This window comes from Crocodylus siamensis, chromosome 6, assembly GCF_052110815.1.
Source record: "Crocodylus siamensis isolate JL-2025a chromosome 6, ASM5211081v1, whole genome shotgun sequence".
NCBI lineage: Eukaryota > Metazoa > Chordata > Crocodylia > Crocodylidae > Crocodylus > Crocodylus siamensis.
In genome coordinates, this window is record NC_143400.1 from 33,631,187 (window position 1) to 33,658,721 (window position 27,535).

Here is a 27,535-nt window from a genome sequence, read left to right on the forward strand (position 1 = left end):
TGGAGGGAAGAACCAGAAAAACACCGGGGGCTTCTACATCGGGCAGGAGAGATCCCCGGTGAAGAGCCCCAAGCAGGACGCAAAGATGAGGACTCTCGTTGCTGAGGCTGTGCCGTCGCTGCTGTCCCAAGGGAGGGAACCCAACCCCCGGGACCGCCGGGGAAAGCTTCATGTGCTCTGCTTTTCTCTGCCTTGCACCGTTTGGCTGACCCGCACCCTTAGACACCTGCTGTTTCTCAACCCGCGGCACACATCTCCCAGTCTGAGCACCTCCACGTTTTGTGGGCCAACGGTCTTGGCCCCCTGTCAAAAACCCCCAGGCCACCGGGGAATCTTTGTCCACACAGATTCCAGGAGAAACAGACTTCAGCGGGGGGAGCCAGGGAGCTCCACAGCCTCAGCAAGACCAGCTGCCCATATCCTCGAGCCTTAGACGTGGCTACCCTTTGCTCTTTAAGGGTGCTCAGCCATGGCCACGGACATTGTCCTGTGTATTACCAAGCCACTCATTTCAGGGCTGGGAAAGCAGGGCTTGCCAGCAGCCAGACACTCTAGACTTGCTGAGAAGTTTGAGGCAGGAAGAGCTCCAGAAACACTGACCGCCCTTCCTTTCTAGCCGGTCACTGTGGACTCTGCCCCCGAGGACTGTGACAAGAGAGGCTGCAGCTGGATCTTTCCACTCAGTGAGCACGGGACTCCCCGGGACCACAGCCCCCTGCTCCATGGAGCCCCGTTGTGGCAGAAAGGGCAAATTTGCGCCGCTCCACGTTCCCCGTCTGATCAGTGCCGACTCCCACAGCGCATTCCCACGCGTCCCTGAGGAAGTGCTTGGCACGGTCAGTCAAATATCAGTAGCACGTGGAAAAGTGATAGGTGCTTTCCAGGAGAAGAGATTCCCACACTGTTTATTGAGAGGAGGAAAGACCCCAGGGACCCCTTCTGACAAACCTGAGTTGCAGCTGGATGCAATCATCACCTCTTACCTTAATAGTCGGGATTTCAGAGTGCATGCCACCTTGTCTGCTGTAAGTATACACCCTGAAATCGCTGGGTAAAAACACTCTGCAAAGGGGGAGGGAGAGAAAATGAGGAAAACGGAAGAAAAACCCCTTGACCTTCCAAAGCAATCATTCCTGAAATCGTTATTCCTACCCACCCCTGACATTTGTGCTAGCTGGGAGGCAGCCACAAACCCTTCAGAGGAGTCCACCTTCTCCCCCTGTCTGTGGGGCAATTTCTGTAGCCTCGGACCCCCAGGGTGCACTCAGCCTCCACACTAGAGGGCATTCAGGAGCAGGCCGGGCTGAGGTGCGTCCTACAGAGGAGGGGGTCCAACAGGAATGCAGCCACAGTCACTTGAACGGCTTTGGTCCCTGCTACCCTGACAGCACAAATCTCTGACTCGAAGCCCTAGAGTCACAGGCCTGGCCGGCAGGTTCCCACACTGAGCTGTTTCACTGCCCGGGGACCCGGGGCCTTGTCAGCCTGGGAGGCTGGTGACAGAGTGCATTTCGGCCCATGACGGACCCAAGGGCATCGGGCAGCACCTCCTCCCTGCGACAGGCTTGCAGGGACCATGGAGGGACTGGCCGGGGGGCAGGAGACCATGCCACTTACTGCTGCTGCAGGTGAACGGTGTAGGGCTTCCCTTCTATTGTAAGCACATAGGAAATCTTCTACAGCAGCCCAGAGGTCAGAAAAAAAGCAGATTATTACCCGAGCGTTTTTCACTGCACAATACATCTGCAACTCACGCTTGCAGCCTTCATTCAACAGCACGCAGTAACCACATACACTCCAAGTGGTGCTGGGAAGCCAAGGGCCAACGGGGCTGGGAGGTGCCAGCTCAGCTCCCAAAGGGCTTGCTACCGGGGGTCTTCCAGAGCTGTGCTCTGTGCGGCGCAGGTCAGTCGCACACTGCGTCCCTTGGCACGCGGTTCTGCCGTTCCTTTGTGCTAGCGGCGTCAGCGACGAAGGGCAGAAAGCCCGAAGAATAAAAATGTCCTAGCGGGGCACGGGTGCTGCCGCGACCACTCGGTCCAACAAGCAGGGGTCTGAAAGTCACACGCGCACGGTACGCACGTGCTGACACGCAGCCCTGTGCCAAGGGGCACGCTCCATCCCCGTCTCCCATCTGGGACCCGAGCCACCCCGACGGGTTTTCCAGGCGTGCCCCCCACCAGCGCTCACGCTCTCGTCGTCCCAGACGCACCGGAGAGCAAAGGGCACGCCGCTTCCAGGCGGCCCGGAGGCAAATCTCCTCGCAAGGGGCGGGAGCGCCCGCAGCAGCACCAGACCCACTGGCCCCCACGCAGCCCGTCCCGGGCGTCCCCGGCCTGGCACCTCCCTCCTCTGCCCCGTTTCCAGTCGCAGAAGGCCCCTGCGGGCATCTCCCCCCGCCGGCTGGGGGCAGGACCGCCCCAAGGGCCCACCCCCCGGCGGGCGGTACCGGGGCTCCGGGGGGCGCCGAGGAGAGCAGCCAGGGCACCAGGATGTGCAGGGCGCTCCGCGGCGCGGCGCCGAGGCGGGCGGCCAGGAGCAGCGGCAGCAGGGCCCGCATCGCGCAGCCGCCCCAACCGTCTGGGGCTCGCGGCGGGCAGGCGGGGGGAGGGGCGGCGCGCGGACACACGACGCGGGCGCGAGGCGGTGCGGAGCTCGCGCGCTTTATTGCTCCGCTCCGCTCGGCTCCGCTCCGGCGCTGCGGGTCCGGCTAGGCGCTGCGGGAGGGGACACGGAGTCACGCCGCGCCGCCCGGCGCGCTGGGGCCGGCCGACCGCCCGCCCCGTCCCGCCCCTTACCTGGGCTCCTCGGGCAGGCTCGGCGCCGGGGACCTGCGGGGAGGCAGGGGGAGCGGGTGCTGAGCCCTGAGGCTGCCTTGGCCGGCGGGGGGGGAGGCCACAGGCGCGGCGGAGAGCCCAGGCAGGAGCCGCCGAGGGGGCTCCCGCACACAGCAGGGCGGGGACCTAGGAGGTCACCAAAATGCATTTACTCCTCATCGGCTTGGGACTCCTCCTCGGCGCACAGCTGACTCAGCTCCTTCCGCTTGGCGACCATGAGGGCGGCGCCGACAAGGACGGGCAGAAAGAGGCAGAAGCCCAGCAGCAGCCAATTCTTCATCGTCCTCTGGGCAGCGCGCTCCAGGGCAGCGTCTAGAGAGAGCACACCGACACCGGGTCTCACGCAGCTGCCCCCACCCGCTCCTCTGCGCTGCCTCATTTCCCAGGACAGCAACGGTCATCTCTTACAGAAAGTTATCCAGGCACACGATTCCCTTCAGGTCATGTCAATTTTTTCTCCCTGACAGCAGTCACAGGAGATCAATGCGTCCAGGCAAAAGGCGTGAAACAACTTTCAGCCTGGTGACCGGCACGGGACAGTCCGAACACGACAGTCGGACAGACAGCTGTGATCAGGACTACCCCACTGCGCTGCCAGCCAGGTGGAGCGGCCTGGGCCACGTCTGGAGAGTGCCAGACCCCCAGGGCACAACAGGGAGAGGTGCACCCAGGGGGACCCTTTCCAGACTGATAAAGCCTCACTCAGTAGCTTTCCCCACCAATCCCCTGAAAACATGAAAGGACCTGGGCCAAGGTTGGGTTGGGGGGCAGGGATCAAGTGCCTCACCCTCCCAATGGCACGAGATGTGGGCCATCAAGTCCGAGGCAGCTACCCAGGGCCACTGGGCTACCCAGCTCCCGACGTGTGCCCCATTATGGCTCAGCTGCAGGATTCTCCCCCATGTGCATCTCTTCTGACTGGCGTGTTATTTCCCCTAGTTTTAACAAGTCAGGCAACCAAGCCATGGCTTACGTTTCATGACTGCTTTTGCACACTACAGACTGCCCACCTGCACCGCCTCTGCTTCTTGGGTATTTTAACGGTCGCCAGGCTAGCGCTGTCCATTCAAGTGGAACGGGTGCTAGGATCACGGGCACATCTTCACAAGACACGGGCCTGCCCAGACCTCTAAAGGGCTGCAGCTTTGCCCTCAAAGTCTGACATCAGGGCAGGAGGCCGAGAAAGGGCTCAGCACCCAGCTAGCCAAGCGACCACAGCAGCTCCTTCTACTGGCTAATTAGCTACTGGCCAGGCTCAGTCCTCAATGGCTGCAGAGTCTCTCAGGAATCACGGAGAGCTGAATTAGGCCCCATGTTACTAATCGCCGAGGTTTTGTAGGCTCCTTGAAGGTGCTCATGGCAGATCTGTTGCTCCCTTTAGAGGAGAGCACCAAATCCAAGCTGCTGGGGCCCAGGACACTGGGTTTGCCAAATTGGGTCAGAGCACTCACCAGAGCCCAAAAAGCGAAGTCCACTATCAATGCTTCCACCTAGCCCGGATCCTCTGGTTTGGCAATTTGGAGGCTGCCAGCCGATATCACAGTGGCAATTTTTCTTGCTGTTGCACACCTTAACACAGAGGGGAGACAGCAAGGTTACTACCCCATGACAGCAGTTCTCCTCCGAGGTGAACACGACCAGTCACTCCAGGGTAAGCTCCCAGTGCCCTGCCCCTGCAGATGACCACCTGGGCCGTCAGTGTGAGAGGACCTGCTCCCTACACACTCTTCCAGATGCTTGAGACCATGTGCTCGGTAGCCTGGCATTCACACCCACGGGGCAAGCAGGCGGGCAGCCCCACTTCTACCAACATGACGCGTGCATGGGACGGGTGGCCTGGCTTGGCTGGGACCCCAGCAGTCCACTGGCATGGCTGAAACTAGATTCTGGGGACTCCCTCCATGTCCCCCATGACCCAGCCCCTCCCCTAGTCTGCCCCCTCCTCTGGTAACTGTGACAGGCTGGGTCTAAACAGTTCCCTGCTGCTTGGCCATTCACCATTTGGCTGCCTTTCCCTTTTTTTCTCCTGGTCTGGAGCCATCCGATTTTCTCTGGGTGACGCAGAACAGCCCTGCCTGTCGTTCTACTTTCCGCAGCCATCCCGGGCCAGTCAAACTGGTCCCACTCCCTTTCTGCGCACACCTGGCAAGGGCACACCGAGGCTCAGGTGGCCTGGGTCTTACTTTGCCTATGAGGCACCAAATGGAAGAGACGCAAATCACACAAGCAAGATCCTGGTCTGGCTTGCTGGAGTCCCTGAGCACCCGGTCAGGCCGTTCCTTTTTGACCAGGGGTTCAACCAAGGCAGGAAGCACAGCTGGCAGGAGGGGACTCAGACCAGTTAGCTCTTTTGGCCCCACAACAGGGGGGACCCCGACTCCACTTACACACCTAAGTCCCCTTCGGCTAGGAACAGGCATTGCATTTGTCCCTCTAAGTCACGCAGGGGTGTATGCCGAGACAAAAGGATCCGGGGACCAGCACGTCCACGTATTGCCTGACAAATATGGGTTCAGCATGGGGCTGAATGCAGTGCCGCCTTTCTGCCACCATGTCGGGGCTGCAGGCACACTTTGCCATGTCGTAGGAAAACCTGCGACTGCTTTTTCAGCCAGGAACCTTTTGTAGGATTTCTCGCGGGACAAAGGACACGGGCATCTGTCCGCCTGTGCTTTGTCTCAGGAGAACTGGACTTTCACCCGCAGCCTAGGGCAACTAATAGGTCATGGGAGAGGCTCTGGCCATACCTGCCAAGCCAAACTGCTGCCGTAGCCCATTACCAGGCATTGCAGCGTGGGGTCATATCCCGAAACCACCTGCTGCTTTACCTGCCGAGACCAGGCACCATCACGCGGAAATAACATTACTCAAACTTACCCCGTGTCCGCTGCATTTTGTCTCTGGATTACAATCGTATCCCAGAACGCCTTCTACCTGGCACTTTCCAGCTATGCAAACCTAAAATAACAACAAAGTAGGAAAAGCCAGGGCAGGTGGATCTGCCTACCTGTGTGCTCAGAGCGCAGCCCACGCTTCCTGAAAAGAAGCTTCATGGCGAAGAACCAGAAAGACCGTGTTTTTGGGACATGCCACAGATGCCTGTCCAAAGACCCACTAATGGCATCTGCCCCGTTACCACGAAGATAGCCAACAAAGAAGGGATCTTCATGAAAAGGCACGCAGCAAGAACTGATCATACAAAGAGCAGGAGCACCTGTACTTCACAAAGGGAGCCAGGCCCATCCGATGTGCCAATCCACATTCCCCTTGGCGGAGCCCTGGGGTCTTCCCCCCTGCCTCTCTAGGGTATGAAGGAGGCCTCGGAAATCAGGACTGCCAGGGAGAAAGTCAGCAGGGACCTCCCCTTGGCTAGCTCTTATGATAGTAGCTCCAGGGAATGTGATGGGCAATTATTAGGAAGCCTGTTTAAAACAAACCAAAGGCAGCTTTTTACCTCCACGCAGCATCTAATTACCAGGCGGGACCTGGAGACCCCAGCTCCTGTAGAGGTCACCAATTTAACATGGGCCGAGAGAGGCCCGGCCCAGTTCACGCACAAGTCTATCCGTGGGTATTAGATGGGGCAGGAGGGGTGTCACCTATCCACTAGGCTTCTGACTGCCAGAGGCCATCAGGGAGGAAGGGCAGGGGACAGGTCAGTCTGAATAGGCCCTGCACACCCCTTCCTCCCCTTTGCAGCCACTCTCTGCCACAGCGGCTAGACAGGCTTGCAGACTCCTACCCTGGCTAGGCTCACACTAGGACCCTGGGAACAGCAAACAAACAGCGGGGCTCCCATCAAAGACACTTCCGCAGACTCTTAGCATTTCAGCACACGACCCGTCTTTATGGGACACTGGGCCCTCGATGCTGCTACTGTACAAGTCATATTGAGGATTACAAAGCAGCAGAATGATTCAAGCACAGCGATGCAAAGACGTTACCAAAGCAGAGCAAGGGGGTGGCCGGAGACACCGGTACATGGTCACCTCTCTCTGGCTGAGTTACCACTTAGGCTTACGCCGTATGGAAAAAATGACCCTGGGCGTTGAGGGAGTGAGTGACAAACGCAACAGCGTGAATACAGTCACTGGAAGAGCTTACTCTGCAGTGTCAAAGCCTCTAAAAATCCATCTGATTCAGGCAGTCCACAGGCTGACTTTTTACCCCTTTATGACATAGTTCTCTACCTTGCCATTAGCACACATTGTGCCATCTTTCACCATCATCGGGTCTTTCGCAGTGGCTGGCTGCATGTAATCTAAAGACACGCATAGATCCTCACGCACTTGAGCGTAAATCACAGCCGTGTTTTCTTGAATAAACGGAACGCGAATTGGATAGGTACAAATTAACTTCCCGCACTTGAGATTCCTATAAAAGTCATCAGGAGAGGGACATACAGTTACACAGAATACCAGATCGCTTCAACTGTCAAAGAAGATAAAACCCGCCCGATAAGGAGGGAGAGCGCGGCTAGTATGGGACCCCAACAAAACCCCAGCAACCAAACAAAAACCAGTGCACAAGGAAGCGAGAAGACTGCTCCATCAAGAGAGGAGAGCACTTCTGTATGCTCCGCTATACGTCAGGGTCCTCCGGCCAGGCATGAAGCTGCAGAGGGGACCGTGTAGATCTGGGCAGGGCATTCAGACCACGAGTGACGCTCAGGGTCCTGTCTTTCCAGACATGTCCAGCCACTGCCAACACCACCAGCCCTTACTTATCGCATACCCTTGGGGCAGAGGAGCCAGGCGTGCCAGATGCTTGTGACTCGGTCTGTCCACAGCCGAGGGCTATGCCTACTCCTTCTCCATACCTTGGCCCAGAGACACTCCTCCTTATATTGGCTGCTTCTGCCCCAGGTGCCAGGGCTAGGTAGGCAAGGCAAGGTCCTTGGAAAAAGCTAGGGCTATGGACTAGGAATAGCCAGCTCCCCACAAAGGGAACTTGAGGAAGCCACAAAAGCAACCCTTCAGAGGAACAGACGACAAACACCCGTCTACATCAGAGTTGCACTGAAATGAATAGCGACATCCGTTTCCTCAGACCTACGTCCAGCTGCAGCTCTTGTATCCCATGTTTGGATCATTTCCGCAGTGGCCAAACCTATCAGTTTGACTATTGACTTCTTCGTAACAGGCATCGGGGCCATTTTTGGAACCTGCAAGTTGAGATGTAACGTGGGTTACAATCAGAGAGGAACAGGGATGTCGTCCATCGGCCCTTCTCAAATGCCACCGATGGTAGTGGGAGACTTAACGAGAACAAAGACAGCCATTCAAGTACGATGTTCAGTACTGTTACCATGTTTGCTACTACTGGTCCTACAACAGGTTTCTGGCACTGGACTTGGGAAAACATTGGAATGGTTGCCCGCATTACCTCTCCCGTAGATTCTCTGGCAGTGGAGGTCAGCAGCCTGGCAATGCCCATTGTAACAGTAGCCGGTGTTGTGCTCGCATTTGTACCCATTTTGGACAAAGACGTCCTCCGGACAGAACGCTGAGGTTCCATTGCAGAACTCGGGGAGATCACATTGATTATCCACCCTCTCTCTGCATTTCCTGTTCCTTGCTTTTATCTAGTGGACAGAGGTAGGAATAATCATCGCACGTAAACATCCTACCCGGTGATGTTCAAGTCCAGCACGCATGGACCATGGAATTATGTGACGATAATGCGCCACCACCAAGCTGCTGCTGCGTGTCACTGCCACTAGCACTTCCCCTAATTCACTTATCCCTGGCCTTCTCCCTTTGAGCGCAGCTACTGTCGCTCTCGCTGCAAGAGTGCCCAAAGCAGTGCTTCTCAACCCTTCTTAGGCTAGGGGCACCCCTTAAGAGACTCGGGCATGCCTCAGTCACTCAGAGGCACCCCTCACAAAATGCCGCCTCATAATGTTTACTCCTTTGTGACTACAGAAAAACCACAGAGCAAGTCTTCTGGGGCAAGGGACTCTGAAAGCCCACAACACAAAGGAATGTTGTGAATGCTGTGAATTCACAGGTGACAGCTCAGGGTTTTATCCGAGGACTCGTGTTTTTACACCTAACAGTGCTACCACTGTGTGGCAGCATGCTTGAAAGAATCTTGTGGCCCCCAGGCTGAGAAGCCCCGGCCTAGAAGCATCTCCTGTGCCCCAGCACAGATACACTATGCCCTCTAGATCCAGGGGATCATCTCATCTACCATATCAGACTTCTCCAGATACACGCACACACAAAGGGTGGCCACATGTCTTTGTTTCCCATCTCACAAGTGGCGGGAAAGCCACCCCCGCACCACAACCGCCCTCATTGGTTCTTCATCGCTGCCATTAAAAGCACGTAGCGATCTGCAGCCTGGATAGACTATTGCCACAATCAATGCTCCGCACCACACACTAGAAGAGGCAGCATTTCAAAGAAGGTACAGCAAATACTGCTTTCATCCCAAATAAGGCCTGAATCCTGCTGTGATGCCCAGGCTTGGCTTCACGCAGGCAAGCAGGCCTCTGGACTGTGTCCACAGACGTTGGCCCACTTGCGAGAGGAAAGAAAAGCCACACAGCCCTTGCTGCTCCCAACGACAAGACTGTGGCTCAAGGACCAGGCTGCGACTCAGGGAGTCCATGTTTAGTGACCATCCCAACTGCTGACTTCCCTCATGCTCTCGGGCAAGCTGCTCAGTCCATCTACAGCCCACTTCCCCAACCAGGCTGCCCAACCCTTACCTGCTCTGAGCTCTGGCAAAACAAGTGACCGCAGCAGACCCTGCCACAGCTTCCACACCTCCCCAAAGGCGTTCTGCACTAGTACTAAGAAGGTCTAGATTCTAGGCCCATGCGAGTAGGTAGCTATTCGATCCGGCTTCAGATGCCAGCAATCTGATCCGGAGCTCTGGACCAGGTTCCCGCTTCGATCCGGCTGAAGCTTCGGAGCCACCTTGGAGACCCGGCCGTGGGGGATAGTGGGGAATCAATGAAATATCTATTACTTTGTGGTTTTTTGTCCGATTTGGATGAAACTTACTTGCAAGGGTGGTAGCCTCTGCTGAGAGCATGAAGCCTGCCAAGTTTCAAGAAGATTGGTGCAGGGGTTTGGGGGGAACTGCACCCCAAATTCTTGAAAGCAAAACTCATGCCACATGTACGTGTTACGCCACAGGGGGGTGAAAACTGCAGGGGTGGTGGCCCCTGGCAAGGCCACAAAGCCTACCAAGTTTCAAGAAGATCGGTGCAGGGGTTTGGGGGGGGGGGAACTGCACCTCAAGCTTCTGACAGGCAAAACTCATGACATAGATGACCCTGTGTGTGTTAAGGCGCAGCAGAATGACAGCCGCAGGGATGGTGGCCCCTGCTGCGGCCACAAAGCCTGCCAGCTGTCAAGCAGATTGGTGCAGGGCTTCTGGGGCCCTGCACCTCTAGCTGCTGACAGAAAACTCGTGCTTTACCTGACAGCTAGAGCAGCATAACCCAGCAGCACACCCCGCGCCTCTTGCTAATCTACACTCCGTAGTACAGCATCTATTCCGTGCGCATTCCTGGAAAAAAGGCAAATGTGATTAGCCTACATGGTCTAACTGTTCTCTCCTCTAAAGGTCTGCCTAGAATCGTCACCCCGAAGAACCTCCAAGAGCCGTGCAAGTCTGAGGTTGCTACAACGACACGCATGCCAATGTGCATTTTTTCTATACGTACAGACAAGACCTTTCAGGGCTTCCTCCTGCTTCTGCCACACACTGGCTGTCAGTGCACGGTTACTCTGCACCAAAAACACTACCCTGTTACATTGCTCCAGCAAAGCTGCGTACTGACCTGTGAGGAGCCACAGTCACATTGCTCTCCATCTTCTATAATACCGTTGCCGCAGCTTGGACGCTTGTAGGACAGATTCAAATGCGGCCTATTGGAAAGGCAGTGTCCTCTGCTATGTGTAATAAAGGTTTCAAAGTCTTCAATGCTGCAGCTACTGAAGCTTTTTACACCACTGAACAGTCTACAATACAACAAAGAGCAATCAAAAAAATCTAGAATCTAAAAACAGTTACGGATCTTGCTGGAGAATTAGCAGCAGGCACGCTAACTTCCAAAAGCCAGCTGAAAACATTTCCGTTCTTCAGTGAAAACACCTCAAAGGTCTGAACAACCAAAAAGGGCAGTAATTGGTAGCTGATGTGACATAGCCTGCTTTTGCTTCCTTCTTAAAAGAAGACATGCATGTTAAGTGATCACAGATACCCGCTAACTCGCTTCTGCCTTTTCTTCCTAGGGTTCCGATAGGGAATACCCGAGGATGTGAGGATGATCACCAAAGGGTCAGAAATCAGACTCAATTTCTGCTTATGTTCTAATAAATCCATCATGTATGCGTAGGTGCACCTGAGGTATTTGGATTCTCTAGACCAAGCTTGGTTTGGTGTAAAGGCTTGGGAGAGACAACATTGCATCGTTTATAGCATCACGCTAACCCGAACCATGGCATCCAATGCAAAACTCGCATCTCTCTGCCCAAAAAGAAAGAAACTGCAGGTAAGTGGCTCTCTTTTAGATCTATAGCCCAACAACGCCCGGCAGATCATGGACACCTGCCCACTGGACACTGAACTTGATGCCCGTGACCTGTGAACAGATGCTATCTTGCTCAGCAACAGACGAGATGTTTGCTGCCGAAATCGTCAGGTAAGGTGCTACAGTCTGTGTAACGCAGAAGGGCAGACCAACTGACCAGAAGAGCCCCTTTGGTGCCCTCACATTTCTGGGCCCATAAACTCATATCATGCCTGTTAATTGATTGCCACCAACTAATAAAGAGTTTTGGCGAAAATGGATGCAAGTCTAGATCCTAGAGGCATTTGGGTGTGTGAGCACCACAGTACTCACATCCACAGGCATCTACCACACTGGGGCTCTCGCCTGGCTTGACTACGCAAGATTAAATGCGCTCATTTGCAGTCCCCAGAGCTGAATGATTGGGGCCACTGTCAGAAGGGCTGCAGAGTTCTAGGACTCAGCGCTACTTTGTGTTGCCTTGCGTTTGCCAGAAACGACAACAGGCAAGTGGCTCTGTTGGCAAAACCGTGTCACTGAAAGAATATTTTGAGGCTCAGCCATTTAGCACTACATGTTTTATTCCAAAATACCCACAAGCCGCATCCTGGGGAAAAAGTCAAGGCATGGCCAGCACGTGCCATGGGCTACGTGAGTTCTGCTTCATGCACGCAACCCCACCAATTTCAACGAGATCACTCCCTGCCAGCAAAGAGGAGTGGTCCTTGAGCTCTCTGCTCTGCATGGCCCACAGAGGTCACGCACATTACTGCCTGCCACAGAAATGGCCAGACCAGGCTTCAACAGGTACCCTCTTGCCAATAGAAAAGTAACTTCTCAAAATGATCCCCATGAAAAATGCATAAGCCAACCGTGAGTTCTGTACCTAGTTAGATGCACCTGCCAAACGCGAACATAGCAAAAACCTCTATACCCGACGCATCAGAGGACCCTCGCGCTATAACCACGTGCCATGTACACGGGCATAGACATGGGTGAGATGCGTTTTCAAACATGGCTTGCAGAAACAAATCACCCTGTGCTGTACAGAGGTAGCAGCACGGATGCTAGGGGAGGCTGAAAATACTCCTGCTTTGCTGGACATATGCTCAGCCTCTGGCACAACCATTTGCCTCCTAAAATTGTGTCCTTTCCGATGATAAAACTTACGGACATCCTAGACAGTAGCTCTAGATTCAGGTAAAGCGACGAGAGAGAAGGGATGGCATAAAGGTCCTTACATGGCATTCCTGTGCATGATGCATGTGGGTCCGGAACACTGACAGGTCCTCGAATCGTCATAGGTCATGCCCAGACTCAGCCCCAGCAGCTGGGCAACTACGATGGAAAAGCTCTCCAGGGTCATCGCGTCTTGGTACTGAACGAAGGAGAAAGACCCAGGAATTAATAGCAAGCAATTCCCCACAGTTAGGAAACAAGCCATGATTTTACCAAACCCTTTCTTCTCCTGCCTGCTCTCTCCAACCTGTCCTGGAGGCAATTCCCCGTACTGTAATGGAGAGGACCGCACGAGACTTGCTTCCAATTTCCGGCTGCCATTTACCATGCTAAATCCCAGAGCAAGCAGCGCAGATGCTGCAGGTGTGAGAGAACTTGCCAGGGCACGGGAGAAAACAAATGACATGACCCGAGGTGCCCACTCTTGGGAATTCAGCCCTAAACAGAGCTAGCATCTGGCCCACGGGCAGCAAGATGCTTACAAGCAGGCATGTGCGTCACCTTGGGAGTGGTATTGCCAAAGGCAGGTGGGACCGCTCACGTGCTTAAAGAGAAGCACATACTTAAGGGCTCGGCCGCTGCCAACATGTTTAGACCAGTACCAATGTCTTTGTGGATTAGCGGGCTCAATAATTTTGGAAGCTAGGATGAAAAGACCGAGGAACTGCCACCATAACATTTACATTTGTACTTTAGGGTGCACGTCTGCCCTTGGGCAGAGCCATGAGTCAAAACGTGCGCCTACAGGCATGCGTCTCAATCCACCACACCCAAGGGCCAAGCATCTTCTGACTTGCCTGCGGCCAATCTTACAGTGATCGCTACCAATGGACATCCAACAATACTGTACCAGTGCAACAGCTCCAGAATAGTTGCTGACGCACATCTTCCCGGCAAATGTCGTCCCCGCATAACGAGGGTGATCCCTGTACCTAAAACGTAACGACAGTCCCTTCAGCAGCAACATGCACTTGGCAATGGGGTGATAAGGACACAGTAGATTACTGCCTTTTCTTGAACCTAAGCTTTCTGTTCTCGCTCAGGGAAACAGCCAAGAGGCTTAAAAATATGTTTGGAAATGGAGTCAATCAAGAACGAAGTTTGCGCCGCTCCCATTTTCTAACGTAAGTTTTTGGGCCAGTCATCCGTGTTTCCCAAAGCTGCGCGGGTTAAAAAAACCCAAACAATATCTTACTTAACACTAAGCTCCTCTTACACAAGTAAATATGCCATGTCGTGGGGCCGCAGAACAAGATGGGAGTTTTTCCACTTTACAAATCGATGTAGCAATTCATTAGCTTCCCCCGTTGTAATGATTTTGTTATAATCTGTCCAGAACTCCAAGGAAGACAGAACGATTGTCACGTTAAGGCGGCTGAACATCTGCAAATACAAGATCAGACACGTGTTCTCTACTGTTTCTCCAGACCCATGCTTTATTTTTACAGGCAGTACCCCAACCCCCCGGCTTTCAGAGACAGACATGACACACCAGCACTGCTCTTCACGACTGAGTCCCTGCCACTGCTGTGGTGAAAAAAGAAGGCAGGGAGGAGAAAAGTGCAGGAGAACAAGATGATACTATCTGGCTCTGAAGACCAAACCACAGCACTTTGGATCAGCTTGGGTCACGGAAATCAATGGACAGCTCATGAATACAGGGTTACAAACTTAAATGCCTGCAGGATCACAACTCCCGTGGCAAATGCAAGGGGGTTGGGACTGAAGCAGTTGGCGTCCAATGAGCAGAAGGTAATAGCTTGTTCTTACAGCAGAGGAGCGTGCCAGGAAATGTGGCACATGTGGGGCACCAAGATGACACACAGCAGACCTAGCTGGTATAAATAAGAAAATTTATACCCTAGTTGGTATAAATAAGGAAAGGAAAGCTGGAGACACTAGCAAGCAGCCGCCCTGGGGACTCCACAGCTCATAGCTTGAACACATAGGGGAAGGACTGTGAGGGAAGCCAGGGTGTGCATTTCTCTCCCCTGTGGACACTCATGGCAGACAGTAAGGGAGCTATGGCAGCTTAGCACACTCCACTGGAAGGCACAGACAGGCAGCCAAAAGGCTGATTTGCCCGATAGAAACAATCAGACAAAACCAGAGGGTGGCACAGCACATACCACACTGACAGACCAATGGCTGCTTTGCAGCCAGCAGGCGGACCTCAGATTGACTATGAGCAGCTACATGTATGTACAGGCATTAACAACCTGCCTACGCTAGGCAGGGTTGAACGCTTAGGCCAGGGTGCCGCAGCCCGCTTTGATGGGCAGGCACCTACGCACAGTTCACACGATACACTCAGAGGTCTCCAAGAGGAATCCATGACGTGAAGAAACATTCTGCCCTGGGGCAGTCTTCCCAAGCCCTTGGCCACCAGAGAATTGGTCCGTTGTTTTCCCCTCAGTCAAAAAATGCAGGGCGGCAAGTGCTGGCATTTTCTAAAGGGTGCCCAGAGTCTAGCAAAGGGGGGCTTGCGTTTCAAAAGGTGAATGACCACTGACACGGGCCAGGTGTTTAAAAACTAGAGGATTTTAAATCAGCCCTAATTTAAAGGTGGCAAGAAACACAGTTGTGCTAAACGACGGGGCTGTCTTTCGGAAATGGCTTTCCGTTTTCCTCAGAAGGCAGGCTACATAAGGCCAACAAGCAGCTGCGGGTAAAGCAGTACTATGCGGGGTTGTTTCCTCCTTTCTGCCTCTAGCAGCTCGCGGCTGCTCCAAACCAAAGCTTTACAAGAGCAAGGAGGGGAAAGCAACGCAGATAATCCTCTACGGAAAATCAACAGAACACACAGCCCTTGAAAACGGTGCAGTAAAATGATCCAACTTGCTGTTTTGGTATGAAACAAGAAAGACAGTGGACTTACGCTATTGACAAAGCCGATGAGCTGAACTATTTTCCGCGTTACAACGTACTTGTCTGACCCCATGTAGTTGTACTGAAAAACAAACACAGCTTTTTAGGTCGCCTTTACAGCACAACGTTTCCTCGGGCATGCCTTTCCCCTTGTGAGAACGCTGCGGTGTTCACATGTGCCCCAAATTCTGGACGTTTAAAATATCTAATGACTTCTTCAGTTTCCTTCCTAGGCAGAGGACGGACTTGTACTTTACACAAGGGCTGTGCTTCAGCCCACTCTGGATTGCGCTATGCCTCTAGAGGGACAGGACAAAGGGGACCATTTCTACATGGTGTACAAGAGTAAAGGAAGGGTATGACACAAAGAAGAAAAGGACTGAGACTTACCAAACCCTTGTCCAAAACTATCGCCAGTTCCAGATATCTGGCCAATTTAATGGCAGCTGCTAACTGAAACAAAGACTTCACACTTATTAATTATTTCTACACTTCAACCGTCGTGTCCCTTACTAACGCTGCAAGCCTGTGGTATCCAACTTCAGCTCCAGTGCTTAAAAACATGGCCACCAGGCTATCCATCTAGCAGAGTGGATGAACCTACGATAACTTATTCATTAGACTTTAGGGGGGGAACAAGCAAACCCTGCACAGCTGCAAACCCCTCTTGTGATTGATGATGCTCCCTTGGCACAATTACCAAGGGTCTACAAAGCTCTGCGCACAGCTACGCAAGCCAGCATGCTGCCAGCACTCTTTTGACTCTCAGAAAGGGAGACACGACAGACTAGCGCACTAAACTTTAGGCTCAGAGAAAGCCGCTCCCCACATACATAGGAGGAATGTGAGATCCACACCTTCCTTAGGGCACAAACACCTCCAAGAAACGCAATGCCCTCAAACCCACCAGGCTCTGACACTGCCGGCGGTCACTAGGCATGGACCGTGACACGAGGCAGGGCTACTCCAGACCATTCTTACCGACACAGTAATGGCTGAGAGTTGCCCTGAGGAGGCCTCCGGCTGTGGCACACATTCCTTCATAATACGATGTGGCTGCACAGCGTGGGCATATCACAGGCCCGGTTTAAATCTAGGTTCAAAGCCATCTCACCGAATTTGCTGTGCCCGAGAATTCAGATTCGACAAAACGATGTAACAAATCTTTTGGCCTGCTGGCAATCACGTAACACCTACTACTGCCATTACAGAGAGCATACTCACTTCAATGTGCAGGGTATGGGACACCTCTCCGGATACCTGCTCCCCATCTCTAAACATGTATTCATTCTCAGAGAGCAGCCTTTCGGTGGATCCATTTTTTATTTGATAAACAAGGTGCTCAAATCCAGATGAGGAATCCAACGGCTCAATCCCATAGCTGACATTCTCAAATTGCAACAGCCCTCTGAAAAAACAAACTACGTGCCAGACTCCTATGGCAGTCAAAGTGTTCTGCATTACATTACACTCGGCTTGCGCTCCTGGACTGAGAATGGCACAAGCCAGCATTGTCCAGCAGGTACAACACAAGGGTATCTGTGGCTGATTTTCCTGAAGGTGACTTAGTACCAGAAACTTCAGCATGTCCTAAAATACAAGTAGGTTGCCCCACCCGGAATAACTCTGCTGTGCCTCTGAGTAAAGGTTGAGTTTTGATGGCAACCACAGCAATGCCAAATAAGGCAGGTACTGGAATTCATAAACTCTATACTTTCCTTACCTGAGACCAGAGCAGGTGCTAAGCATCACAGCTGAGTTTGCGACACCTTCAATGTATCCTTGGTAGTAGCAGTCAGCCTACATAACATCAAAAGAGAAGCCACCATAAAGAAGGAATGCCTTACAAGCAGGTGTAGGTCTCCAGGGGTTGCTCCCACTTAGCCACGTTTCGGAGCCTCCCTGGACACTTCCCAAGACCATGACACCAGCTGAGAATACCAAAGCATTTCAGCATACAACAGGTGATGCACCGCACAACTCAGCTCGGGACTACGGTGCAACACCTGAGCTGCATACCTGCCAGAGTAACCAGCTGGGTGCTGAAGAGCTGCCCAAGGGTCTGCTAATGTCTAAGTTCTGCCCAGGCTACGGAGGCAAACATGAGGCTTTTCCATTCTGCCCCGCAGAGGAAGGAGACGAGCCTTGGAAGGTCCCCCCTCCTGCCAACCCAGACCCTAGCGGGTCCCCGCAGAGGCGCATGGCAACCTCGCCTCTAGGGCCCCTGCGACATGATCCAGCACTCTCTGGTGCCTCAGTACTTTGCACACCAGCTCGACAGCATCAAGGCCACTCCATCCATAGTGGGAGAGGCAGGATTTGTCCCAAAGATTGCATCTCCGTCTCATCTTCTCATGCATTGTTCCAGTTTGAGCAGAAATATGAAATAGGGGAGAAACGGAAGAAGGCACTGACAGCCAAACGAGCCTTTCTCGGAAACTCTGATCTCCTTGCCCCCGAGAGCTCTCCACATTTGGGTTTTACATACCTGCCCGGTCACCAAGGCTGGTTGCTAGACCCCCTCAATACCCCCTCTTCCTTCCTGCTGGACAACTCAACCAGAGCAGGAGGCAAGTGGCACTTGTAATAAAAGCCCAGCTTCCTCCTAGATCTCACTCCATGGTGCACAAGTGGCTGATGAGCATCATGCCCAGCCTCCATGCACTCAGGTGAGTGCACACACCTGGGACAATGCCGCCCTTGCCAGCAGCAAGGGCAAGGAAACCAGGCAGCGCATGTACAGAGCGATTACAGGAGAAACTGGAGGAGGGGGGCTGGAAACTTTCAAGGACACAGAAACGGCAGGGAACGAGCAGGGATGAAAGGCTAGGAAAGGAGGTGGGAGGGGACTAGCTCAGCTCAGCTGTGGGAGGCAGCTGAGTAGGAACCCAGAAAAGTCTCGCCCCGCCCTGGCCCTACTTCACCCAACCCCCCAGGGAGCCACGCAACCGGAGCCGCACAAACAGGCTGTGCAAACAGGTGCATTTGTCTGCTGGCGTGTGAGTTAGTGCAGAGTTTGCGCAGGAGGCTGCGCGAGAGGGCCCGAGGCCCTGCCTGTGAGCCACCCTAGGAAAGCCAGTCCCAGCCATAGCCAGCCCGCCAGCAGCATGACACAGTTGGGCACACGCCGCACCCCGAGGGTCCCCTCAGGGTCTGTGCCCCCCCCACCCCCGGCACCTCAGAGGCCTTCAACCAGATGGAGCCCACGGTTCCAGGCTCCACGTGGACGGAGCTCCTGGCTCTCGGCTGCAGGGGCTGCCTGTTGCTTTTTCAGGATCTGGGGCCTGGGAGCATGGCCACCTCCCTTTGTGGGGTCTGCTCCCTACTGGGGTCTCTGGCGCGCCAGCTGGAGGAGCTGCAGGCCACAGTCCAGTGACTGCGTGCCATCAGGGACCGCGAGCAGGAAATAGACTCCTACTTAGTTTCATAGTTTCTAGGGTCGGAAGGGACCTGAGCAGATCATCTAGTCCGACCCCCTGCCATGGCAGGAAAGAATACTGGGGTCAAACGACCCCAGCAAGATGAGCATCTAACCTCCTCTTAAAGACCCTCAGGGTAGGAGCCAGCACCACTTCTCTTGGAAGTTGGTTCCAGACCCTAGCCACCCTGACGTGAAGTACTGCCTCCTGATATCTAACCTAAACCCACCCTCTGCCCGCTTGTGACCGTTATTCCTGGTCACTCCTGGCGGTGCTCGGGGGAACAGGGACCCCCCCCCCCCCAGTGCCTGCTGATCCCCCGACTAGTTTGTAACAGGTCACTAGATCCCCCTCAGCCTTCTCTTTGGGAGGCTGAACAGGTTCAGGTCCCGTCGCCTCTCCTCATAGGGCCTGCCCTGTTGTCCCCTGATCATACGAGTGGCCTCCTCTGGACCCTCTCCATGCTGTCGACATCCCTCTTGAAGTGTGGCGCCCAGAACTGGACGCAGTACTCCAGCTGCAGCCTGACCAGTGCCCTTCTCACCCAGGAGCCGAAAGATAGACCATGATCTCCCTCAAGGACAAGGGAGGACCCATTCTGTCCAGCCACAGGAATGGACCAAGGTGGTCAAGGGCCCCAAGGCCTGCCGCACCAAGGCCCCTGCCCCGCTGGAGCTTTGCAACAGGTACAAACCAGCCCCAGCAGAGCCTGCTGAGTTGCCAGCTCCCGCAGGCAACGCAGGCTCAGCTGTAGCTACCACCCCCGCTCCCCCAAGAGAAAACGTAAAGTGTTTGTGGTGGGAGACTCCTTCCTGAGGGGATAATCTGCCGCCCCAACCCCTCAGCCTGGGAAGTTTGCTGCTTCCCGGGAGCCCGTATCAGAGACACTGCGGAGTTCCCTAAACTCCTCCAGCCCACAGACCACTACCATATGCTCCTCATCCATAGCTTCATAGTTGGTCGGGTCAGAAGGGACCCAAGCAGATCATCAAGTCCAACCCCCCGCCATGGCAGGAAAGAGTACTGGGGTCAAACGACACCAGCAAGGTGTACATCCAGCCTCCCCTTAAAGACCCCCAGGGTAGGAGCCAGCACCATTTCGCTTGGAAGCTGGTTCCAGATCCTAGCCACCCTGACCATGAAGTCGTGCCTCCTGATGTCTAGCCTAAATCTACCCTGTGCCAGCTTGTGACAGTTATTCCTGGTCACTCCTGGTTGTGCTCGGGGGATCAGAGACTCCCCCAATGCCTGCTGGTCCCCTCTGACTAGTTTGTAACAGGCCACTAGATCCCCCCTCAGCCTTCTCTTTTGGAGGCTGAACAGGTTCAGGTCCCCTCGCCTCTCCTTGTACGGCCTGCCCTGCTGTCCCCTGATCATGCGAGTGGCCTCCTCTGGACCCTCTCCATGCTGTCCACATCCCTCCTGAAGTGCGTCACCCACAACTGGACGCAGTACTCCAGCTGCGGCCTGACCGGTGCCATGTAGAGGGGGAGGATCACCTCCTTGGACCTGCTCAAGATGCATCTGTAGATGCATGACAAGGTACTGTTCCGGCCTTCCTGACTGCGTCCCCGCACTGCCGGCCCATGTTTATTTTGGCATCAATAATGGCCCCAAAATCCTTTTCTGCCTTTGCGCTGACAAGAAGGGAGTTCCCCAGCCTGTCGGTATGATGCTGGGTCTTCCCTCACAGGTGCACCACCTTGCACTTGTCTGTGTTGAAACCCATCCTGTTCTCATCCACCCACCCCTGTAACCTGTCTAGGTCCAATTGCAGCCTCTTCCTCCCTTCTAGTGTGCCCACTTCTCCCCAAATCTTAGTGCCGTCTGTGAATTTGAACAGGGGGCTTTTTACCCCTTGTCCAAGACGCCGATTAAGGTGTTGAACAGTGTGGGCCCGAGGACCGAGCCCTGGGGGACCCTGCTGCCCATGTCCCTCCGGGTTGAATAAGACCCGTCCACCACCGCTCCCTGGGTGCGGCCCTCCAGCCAGTTGGCGACACATCTGACTGTGTGGGTGTCGACACCACAGTCCCCCAGTTTCTTAATGAGAACGGGGTGAGAGACAGTGTCAAAGGCCTTCCAAAAGCCCAGAAAGACTACGTCCACTGCTACCCCTGCATCTAAGGATTTGGTGACCTGGTTGTAGAAGGCCACCAGGTTGGTCTTACAGAACCTGCCGCTAAATGAACCAATAACAGCGCTCCCAGCCGGGTCATGAGGCGCTACAGGGATTTGGGAGCAGGACTTAAGGGGTTGGGGGCGCAGGTGGTGTTTTCCTTGATTCTTCCAGTTTCGGGCTATGGGCTGTGAAGGGAGAGGAGGATCAAGGTAGTGAACCAAAGGCTGTGGTGCTGGTCTCATCAGGAAGGCTTCGGCTTCCATGACCACAGCCTGCTCTTTGGTGAGAGAGGCAGTGAGCTGGGGAGGCTCTGCTCATCCAGACTGGCTGACCTGCTCCACTGGGCTTTAAACTAAGCTCACTGGGGGGCGGGTGGACTACCGCCACTGCTGGCCCGCTGAGCAATCCTTACAAAGCCAGCAGACCAAGGCACTCAAGGGAGCCCACCCCTGCCCCAGCCCTAGAGCAAGATGCAGGCAAGCCAAGGGCTCCCAAGGAGACACTTGCATGCCTGTACACCAATGCCAGGAGCTTGGGGAATAAACAGGAGGAACTTGTCTTCCTGCTCAACACAAACAATTGCAATGCCACAGGGATAATGGAGACCTGGTGGGACTCCTCCCATGACTGGACCACGGATATAAACGGCTATACCCTGTACAGGAGGAATCGAGTGGACAAAAGGGGCAGAGGTGTAGCTCTCTCTGTCAAGGAGAACTACGTGTCCCTACAAGCTGACACTGGCACCCAGGGTGGACTAGAGACCCTCTGGGTTAAAATCCACAGGGAACACGGCACAGGAGATACAGTGGTGGGAGTCTACTACAGACCTCCCTCCCAGAATGAAGAGCTTGACCAGGAGTTTGCCAGGGAATTGGCTGAGGCTGCATACTCCCGGTCCATGGTTGTCATGGGGGACTTCAACTACCCAGACATCTCGTGGGAAGAGCGCTCGGCCAAATCCAAGCGGTCGCAAAGCTTCCTCGTGTGTGGATGGCCGCTATCTGACTCAAGAAGTCTATTGGCCAACAAGAGGCAAAGCGCTGCTTGACCGGGTGCTGGCTACCAGGGACGACCTAATCGGCAACCTAAGGATCAAAGGGAAGCTGGGTGACAGCAACCACAAGCTGATCACCTTCACCATCTGCCAAAAAGCTGTCAATTCAGTCAGCAGTACAGAGGTCCTCGGCTTCAAGAGGGCTTACTCTGACAAGCTCAGGAGACTTGCTGGTGAGGCCCTAAAGGACCACGACCCCAGGGGGAGGGGAGTCCAGGAAGAGTGGCTGCTCCTCAAGGGAGTGATCCTAGATGCACAAGCTAAGGCTATCCTGTCTCAGAGGAAAGGCAGCAAGAGGGCACAGCAGCCCCCTTGGCTCTCCAGAGAACTGGCAGTCCTCCTGCGTCTAAAAAGACAGACCTACAAAGGATGGAGGACTGAATCCACCTCCAAGGAGGAATACTCTGCACTGGTCCGGACCTGCAGCGAGCAAACCAGGAAAGCCAAGGCTGCGACTGAACTCCAACTGGTCACAAGTATCAAGGACAATAAAAAGTCCTTTTTTAGATATGTGGGGAGCCGGAGGAAAAGCAGGAGCAACACTGGACCCCTGCTAAACCAAAAGGGAGAACTGATGACTGACACCCAGGAAAAAGCCAACTTGCTAAATGGGTACTTTGCATCAGACTTTCACAAGTCCCATGGGATGCCCCTGCCCATTACAGGACAAGGGCACCTAAACGAGGGTGGTTCCTTGCCCTCTATCAATGCTGACCTTGTGAAGGAACAGCTTGAGAGGCTGGACACCTTCAAGTCAGCCGGCCCCGACAATTTACACCCCAGGGTACTCAAGAAGCTGGCGAGCATCATAGCCCAGCCCCTGGCACGGATCTTTAAGAGCTCCTGGTGCTCTGGTGAAGTGCCCGAAGACTGGAAGAAGGCCAATGTAGTGCTGATCTTCAAGAAAGGGAGGAAAGTGGATCCGGCAAACTACAAGGCCATCAGCCTGACCTCTATCCCGGAGAAGGTCTTAGAAAAAAACATCAAGGGAGCCATCCTCAATGGACTGGCCGACGGCAACACACTGAGGGATAGCCAGCACAGGTTTGTTGCTGGTAGGTCTTGCTTGACCAATCTCATTTCCTTTTACGACCAGGTGACCTATCACCTGGACAAGGGGCAAGAGATTGATGTCATATATCTCAACTTTAAAAAAGCCTTCCATCTGGTATCCAATGATCACTTTTTGTCAAAACAGGTCAACTGCAGCCTCGGGTCCACCACGTTCCGCTGGCTGGGGAATTGGCTTCAGGGTCGGACCCAGAGGGTGGTGGTTGACGGAAGTCGATCGTTGTGGTGCCCTGTGACCAGTGGGGTCCCTCAAGGCTCTGTCCTTGGACCCATATTGTTCAACATCTTCATTAATGATGTGGACATTGGAGTCAGAAGCAGACTGGCCAAGTTTGCTGATGACAGCAAACTCTGGGGCAAAGCATCCATACCAGAAGACAGGAGGGCAATCCAGGCTGACCTGGACAGGCTCAGCAAACGGGCGGACAAGAACCTGATGGTGTTTAACCAGTTTTGGAATTCAAAAAGGATGTGGAGAAGCATGAGAGGAGACCCATGTGCATGATCAGAGGTCAGGAAAACAGACCTTACGATGACAGGCTGAGAGCCACGGGACTCTTTAGCCTGGAGAAGCACAGGCTCAGGGGCGATCTGATGGCCACCTATAAGTTTATGAGGGGTGACCACCAGTATCTGGGGGAACGTTTGTTCACCAGAGTGCCCCAAGGGATGATGAGGTCGAATGGTTATAAACTCCTGCAAGACCGTTTCAAGCTGGACATAAGGAAGAATTTCTTTACTGTCCGAGCCCCCAAGGTCTGGAATAGCCTGCTGCCGGAGGTGGTTCAAGCACCTACAGAGAAATCTGGATGTTTTTCTTGCTGGGATCCTATGACCCCAGCTGACTTTCGGCCCCTGGGATGGGGGGCTAAACCTGATGATCTTCCGAGGTCCCTTCCAGCCTGAATGTCTATGAAATCTATGAACAAAACGTCCAGAGAGGGTTAGAGTGCAGACAGGCAAGAAATGCAAACACAATCCTTAAAAAAAGGTCTATCTGTATGAGGGCTAGGTGAGGTGGAGGCAACCAAAGACAGAACTCTTCCTAATGTCCCTTTCCTGCCAGGCCACGCTCCTCATGTACCCACAGAGAGCAAAAGAAAGAGCGAGAAGCAATTCGGCTCCAGTCCCACCAAATGCTCTCTCCTTCAATGCCAGCAGATGCCAGAAAATTGCCCAGCATCTGCCAGCATCTGCACACAATGACATCCCGATACAGAGAGCATTAGCTAGGCAGTGGATCCTGTTACAGCTCAGGGACCATTACTTGCAGACCCTACCATTTGCCCTGAACAGCCTTGCTGAGCTGAATCCCAGAGAAGCACTTTGAGCCTCTACAGTTCTCCCACCTTGGCCCTTCCCTTTGACATTGGTGAAAAGGAGAGAACTGTCCTATATTCACCATTTTGGAGGTTAGCACGGCAAGTGGCTTTCCTGAAAAGGTCACCAATTGGTGAACAAACGCCATTTCCAAGTAATTTGTCCCACCCACTAATTTCCAGTAGAGAGCAGCATGCTTCCTCGCAGGATGTAATTCCAGGATCGGTAAAAAAAGCAAACACTAAAAAATAAAAGCTGGGGGAGAGACTTCATGAGCAGCAAAATCCCCACCTCGCAACTTCCTCCTGAAAAAGCGAAGCAGCTGCAAGCCGGCACTCCTTGAATCTTACCGTCACAGCAGCGAAATCAGACAGCAGTGACCCCTGTACGTCGTAGGTGTAGACCCTGAACTCACTGGGGATGAAGAGCCTGGAAGCAAAAAACCAACCACCCAAAATGTAGAGCTACTTTCACTTGTTTCAACAACGCGCCGCAGCAATTTTCTCCGCCCCCAGCTCCGCTTCTCCATTCCAATTGGAAAGCTGCTGCCAGCCAGCTGGGGGGTCCGCCCCGCGCGGCTCCCTTCCCGTAATGCCCCAGACAAGTCACCCAGGGCTGAGAGGCTTCACTGAGCCCAGCCGGGACCGTTTCTCCCAAAGAGCGGGCCTGTCTCAGGCGAAGGGTCAGGGACAGAGCGACTTACTGCTGCTTCAGGTGCACCGTATACGGCTTCCCTTCGATCATCAGGGCGTAGGACACCTGGCCCTGAGCATCCGGAGCAATGAAACGGGGACAATTAGTAACCGAGCTTGGTGCGAAGGTGGCCATCACCGGAGACACGGACAGCGCTCACAAAGGCGCCATGGGGGTGACGACTATTCCCACCCATTCATGCTGGGCTCTGGCATCGCGGCTGTCCCCCCCGTGTCACCTGCGGGGACACGAGGGCAGAGCCCCCGCGCCCGCCCCGGGCCGGAGGGGAGTCCACGCGGGACCACTTCCCACCTGAATACCACGAGACCCCCCGGCGCTCAGGCACCTACCAGGCCGGCGGCGGCGCGGACCCTGCGCGGCTCCGTGAGGTGCAGCATCCCGTGCGCGCCTGCGGGGGGGAGCAGCCCGCTCAGCACCGGCCCGGCCCGGCCCGGCCCGCCCCGCCGCCGGCCCCGCACTCACGCAGCGCCGCCACCAGCGCCCCCAGCACCGCCAGCCGCAGCCCCAGCGCCCGGCCCATCGCGGCTCCCGCCTCGCCCCGCCCCCCCGCCAACGGCTCCGCGCCAGCCGCGCCCCCCCCCCCCGGCGCGAGCCACGCCCGCCACAGGACTTCAAGTATTTTATTACTGCAAACGTGCCCATTATATAGATTTGTATTTGCATATATACAACGGTGTTAAAGGGGGATGAGGGGTTGGCAAAGATTAGGGGGTCGTTTACAAAAACAAGTGTTTTAGTGGCCAAAGTGAAAAAGCTTCAGTTTTATTCGAGGTTTCACTGCTGCAAGTCGACCGGCACCGCTTGCCGGATCCCCGCACCACCGAGCCGGCACAACCTCGTGGAAGTCACTTCACCTCCGCTCGCACGCCAAACATGAACATATCTTTCTTTCTTTTTTCTTCCAGATTCAGCTTTAAAAACCAATTTAAAAAACATGAAAATACAAAAACAAACGACGCGCAGATGGGCGGCTGTCCAATCTACCGTGGTCTGAGCCCTGATTGACTGACATGAACATCCAAGTGGGAAAGGTAGTGCAAAACGGTGTGCGCTGGGTGCAGGGAGCTGCGAGGCTTTGAAGCGCTCGAGACACCTCAAGCGGTTGCATATCAGTCCTCATCATAGTCTTCACCCCGTCTCCTGCATATGCCTTCATAGCAAAATAAAGACTACGCCTTCTCCCAAGCCAAGAAATGGCTGCATTTTTTTCGTACCTTTTCTTTTCAAGCCAACCAAAAATATTAGTGGGGAATTAGTAGAGGTTGCTGGTCTAGCTACTTACATGATTTTTTTTACCTAAAACACTTGAGTTCGGCTCTTCTACTGCCTGTCATTCCCTACAGCTTAGTGTCAGTCAGCACAAAGTATCCATTTTTTGCTGCTTAAAAAGTGAAGTGTTAGATGCCGCTAACAATCATGCACACACTCGCACGCACACACTCACGTTTACAGTATAAATTATCTTCCTCTGAAAGTATACCAAGACCTTATTTCACTTGTGCTCTGAGTCACGTATAAATGGATATAATGGGGTCCATGCAAAACCAAAGTGGTTTCCCTCAACTGGCCCGATTTTTCTCTGTTCCATTTTTGACAGCTGTATCCTGCACAGTTAATCGTTCCTCCTCCATTTTACATACAGAAATGAAAATACATAAGAAAACCCACATTAAAACTCCACGATTAAGTCTCTTCAAGAAACGGGGAAAGCAAAGGACTCCCAAGTGCCACGCTTCAAGGATAGTTTGATGCAGACCGAGCAGCTTCCAACTGGCTCGTCCAACGTCAGTTTGCAAAGCCATGACGCACATACAGGGCTAAAAGCAGGCTTCACGTATTCAGTCCCTGTAGCTTTGGTAGAGGTATTTTAAAGTTTTGCAGTCCTTGTTATTATTCAGTCTCATTTTCCTTATCCAATGCTGCAGATGGAAGACTTTCTGGGAAATCACAGGCTGCTCGGCATGAGGATAACATACAATTTCAGTGCTCGGGGTGAGGGGTGGAGGACTCAGAGGCTACTTGGGAGGTAAAGGTGCTGGCCGAGAAGGAATGCATTGTCCCTGCTGCGGTGGAGGCGGCCTGTAAAGGAGGGGGATGCGAGGAACTGTTAGCGTGCATCTATGTACATCAAAGACACCTCCCTCTTCCTCCTCCTATTTTCCCACCACGTCCTAGGCCCTGTGCTCAGTGTTTCCTCCCTCCCCTCCCATACACTCAACCCCACTCCCACACTGGAGCCTTGCATCAAATTTGGAGGCTGCCCTAGTTCCTCTGTACTGCAGACCCAGCGTCTCCAACCTTTCCAGGGAGTTCTGCATCTTTCCCAAATCGGCTTTGTCGGGGCAAACTCTCCTGCCT

General features: G+C 54.1%; 3 protein-coding genes across 14 annotated transcripts in view; all 3 read right to left on the reverse strand.

The window, feature by feature from the left end:
- Window positions 1-2,786, reverse strand: part of LOC149862267 (disintegrin and metalloproteinase domain-containing protein 18-like) — a 39,566-nt gene extending 36,780 nt beyond the window's left edge. For 5 of the 11 annotated variants that reach the window (XR_016443352.1, XM_090056051.1, XM_090056047.1 and 2 more), the window contains exons 1-3: window positions 2,213-2,786; window positions 1,618-1,676; window positions 984-1,062 (exon numbers count right to left, since the gene is read on the reverse strand). Coding sequence is in view for 10 of the 11 variants with exons in the window: in XM_090056051.1 (XP_089912177.1) it covers window positions 984-1,062; window positions 1,618-1,676; window positions 2,213-2,560 (486 nt within the window). In the remaining variant the exon portion in view is untranslated. The remainder of the gene's footprint in view (window positions 1-983; window positions 1,063-1,617; window positions 1,677-2,212) is intronic. The other 6 variants (XM_090056050.1, XM_090056046.1, XM_090056053.1 and 3 more) reach the window with 5 other exon arrangements.
- On the reverse strand, window positions 72-25,700 carry LOC149862269 (disintegrin and metalloproteinase domain-containing protein 32-like). Its single transcript, XM_090056056.1, has 21 exons — window positions 25,640-25,700; window positions 25,507-25,565; window positions 25,167-25,228; window positions 24,814-24,892; window positions 17,198-17,274; window positions 16,699-16,882; window positions 15,865-15,927; window positions 15,485-15,556; window positions 13,823-13,989; window positions 13,457-13,538; window positions 12,609-12,745; window positions 10,636-10,816; window positions 10,272-10,361; window positions 8,223-8,421; window positions 7,893-8,001; window positions 7,028-7,211; window positions 5,715-5,795; window positions 4,289-4,406; window positions 2,990-3,149; window positions 2,799-2,831; window positions 72-2,054 (listed from the first exon to the last, which is right to left on the reverse strand). Exons 1-21 carry the CDS (start codon window positions 25,695-25,697, stop codon window positions 1,907-1,909), a joined length of 2,343 nt encoding a protein of 780 aa, XP_089912182.1. The 5' UTR covers window positions 25,698-25,700; the 3' UTR covers window positions 72-1,906.
- Window positions 25,701-25,923: 223 nt separating this feature from the next.
- LOC149862270 (disintegrin and metalloproteinase domain-containing protein 9-like) overlaps window positions 25,924-27,535 on the reverse strand; it is a 31,629-nt gene continuing 30,017 nt past the window's right edge. For both annotated transcript variants that reach the window (XM_090056043.1, XM_090056045.1), the window contains exon 22: window positions 25,924-27,256. In XM_090056043.1, the coding sequence (XP_089912169.1) occupies window positions 27,193-27,256 (64 nt within the window). In that variant the 3' untranslated portion in view covers window positions 25,924-27,192. The remainder of the gene's footprint in view (window positions 27,257-27,535) is intronic.

Bases quoted from the DNA above. Each gene is read 5' to 3' on its own strand.
- LOC149862269 (XM_090056056.1), bottom strand. From the start codon at position 25,697: ATGGGCCGGGCGCTGGGGCTGCGGCTGGCGGTGCTGGGGGCGCTGGTG. The intron at 15,928-16,698 runs GTGAGTATGCTC...TCTTTGTTTCAG, and splicing joins CCCATACCCTGCACATTGAA to TTAGCAGCTGCCATTAAATT. The intron at 15,557-15,864 runs GTAAGTCTCAGT...TTTGTTTTTCAG, and splicing joins TAGTTTTGGACAAGGGTTTG to TACAACTACATGGGGTCAGA.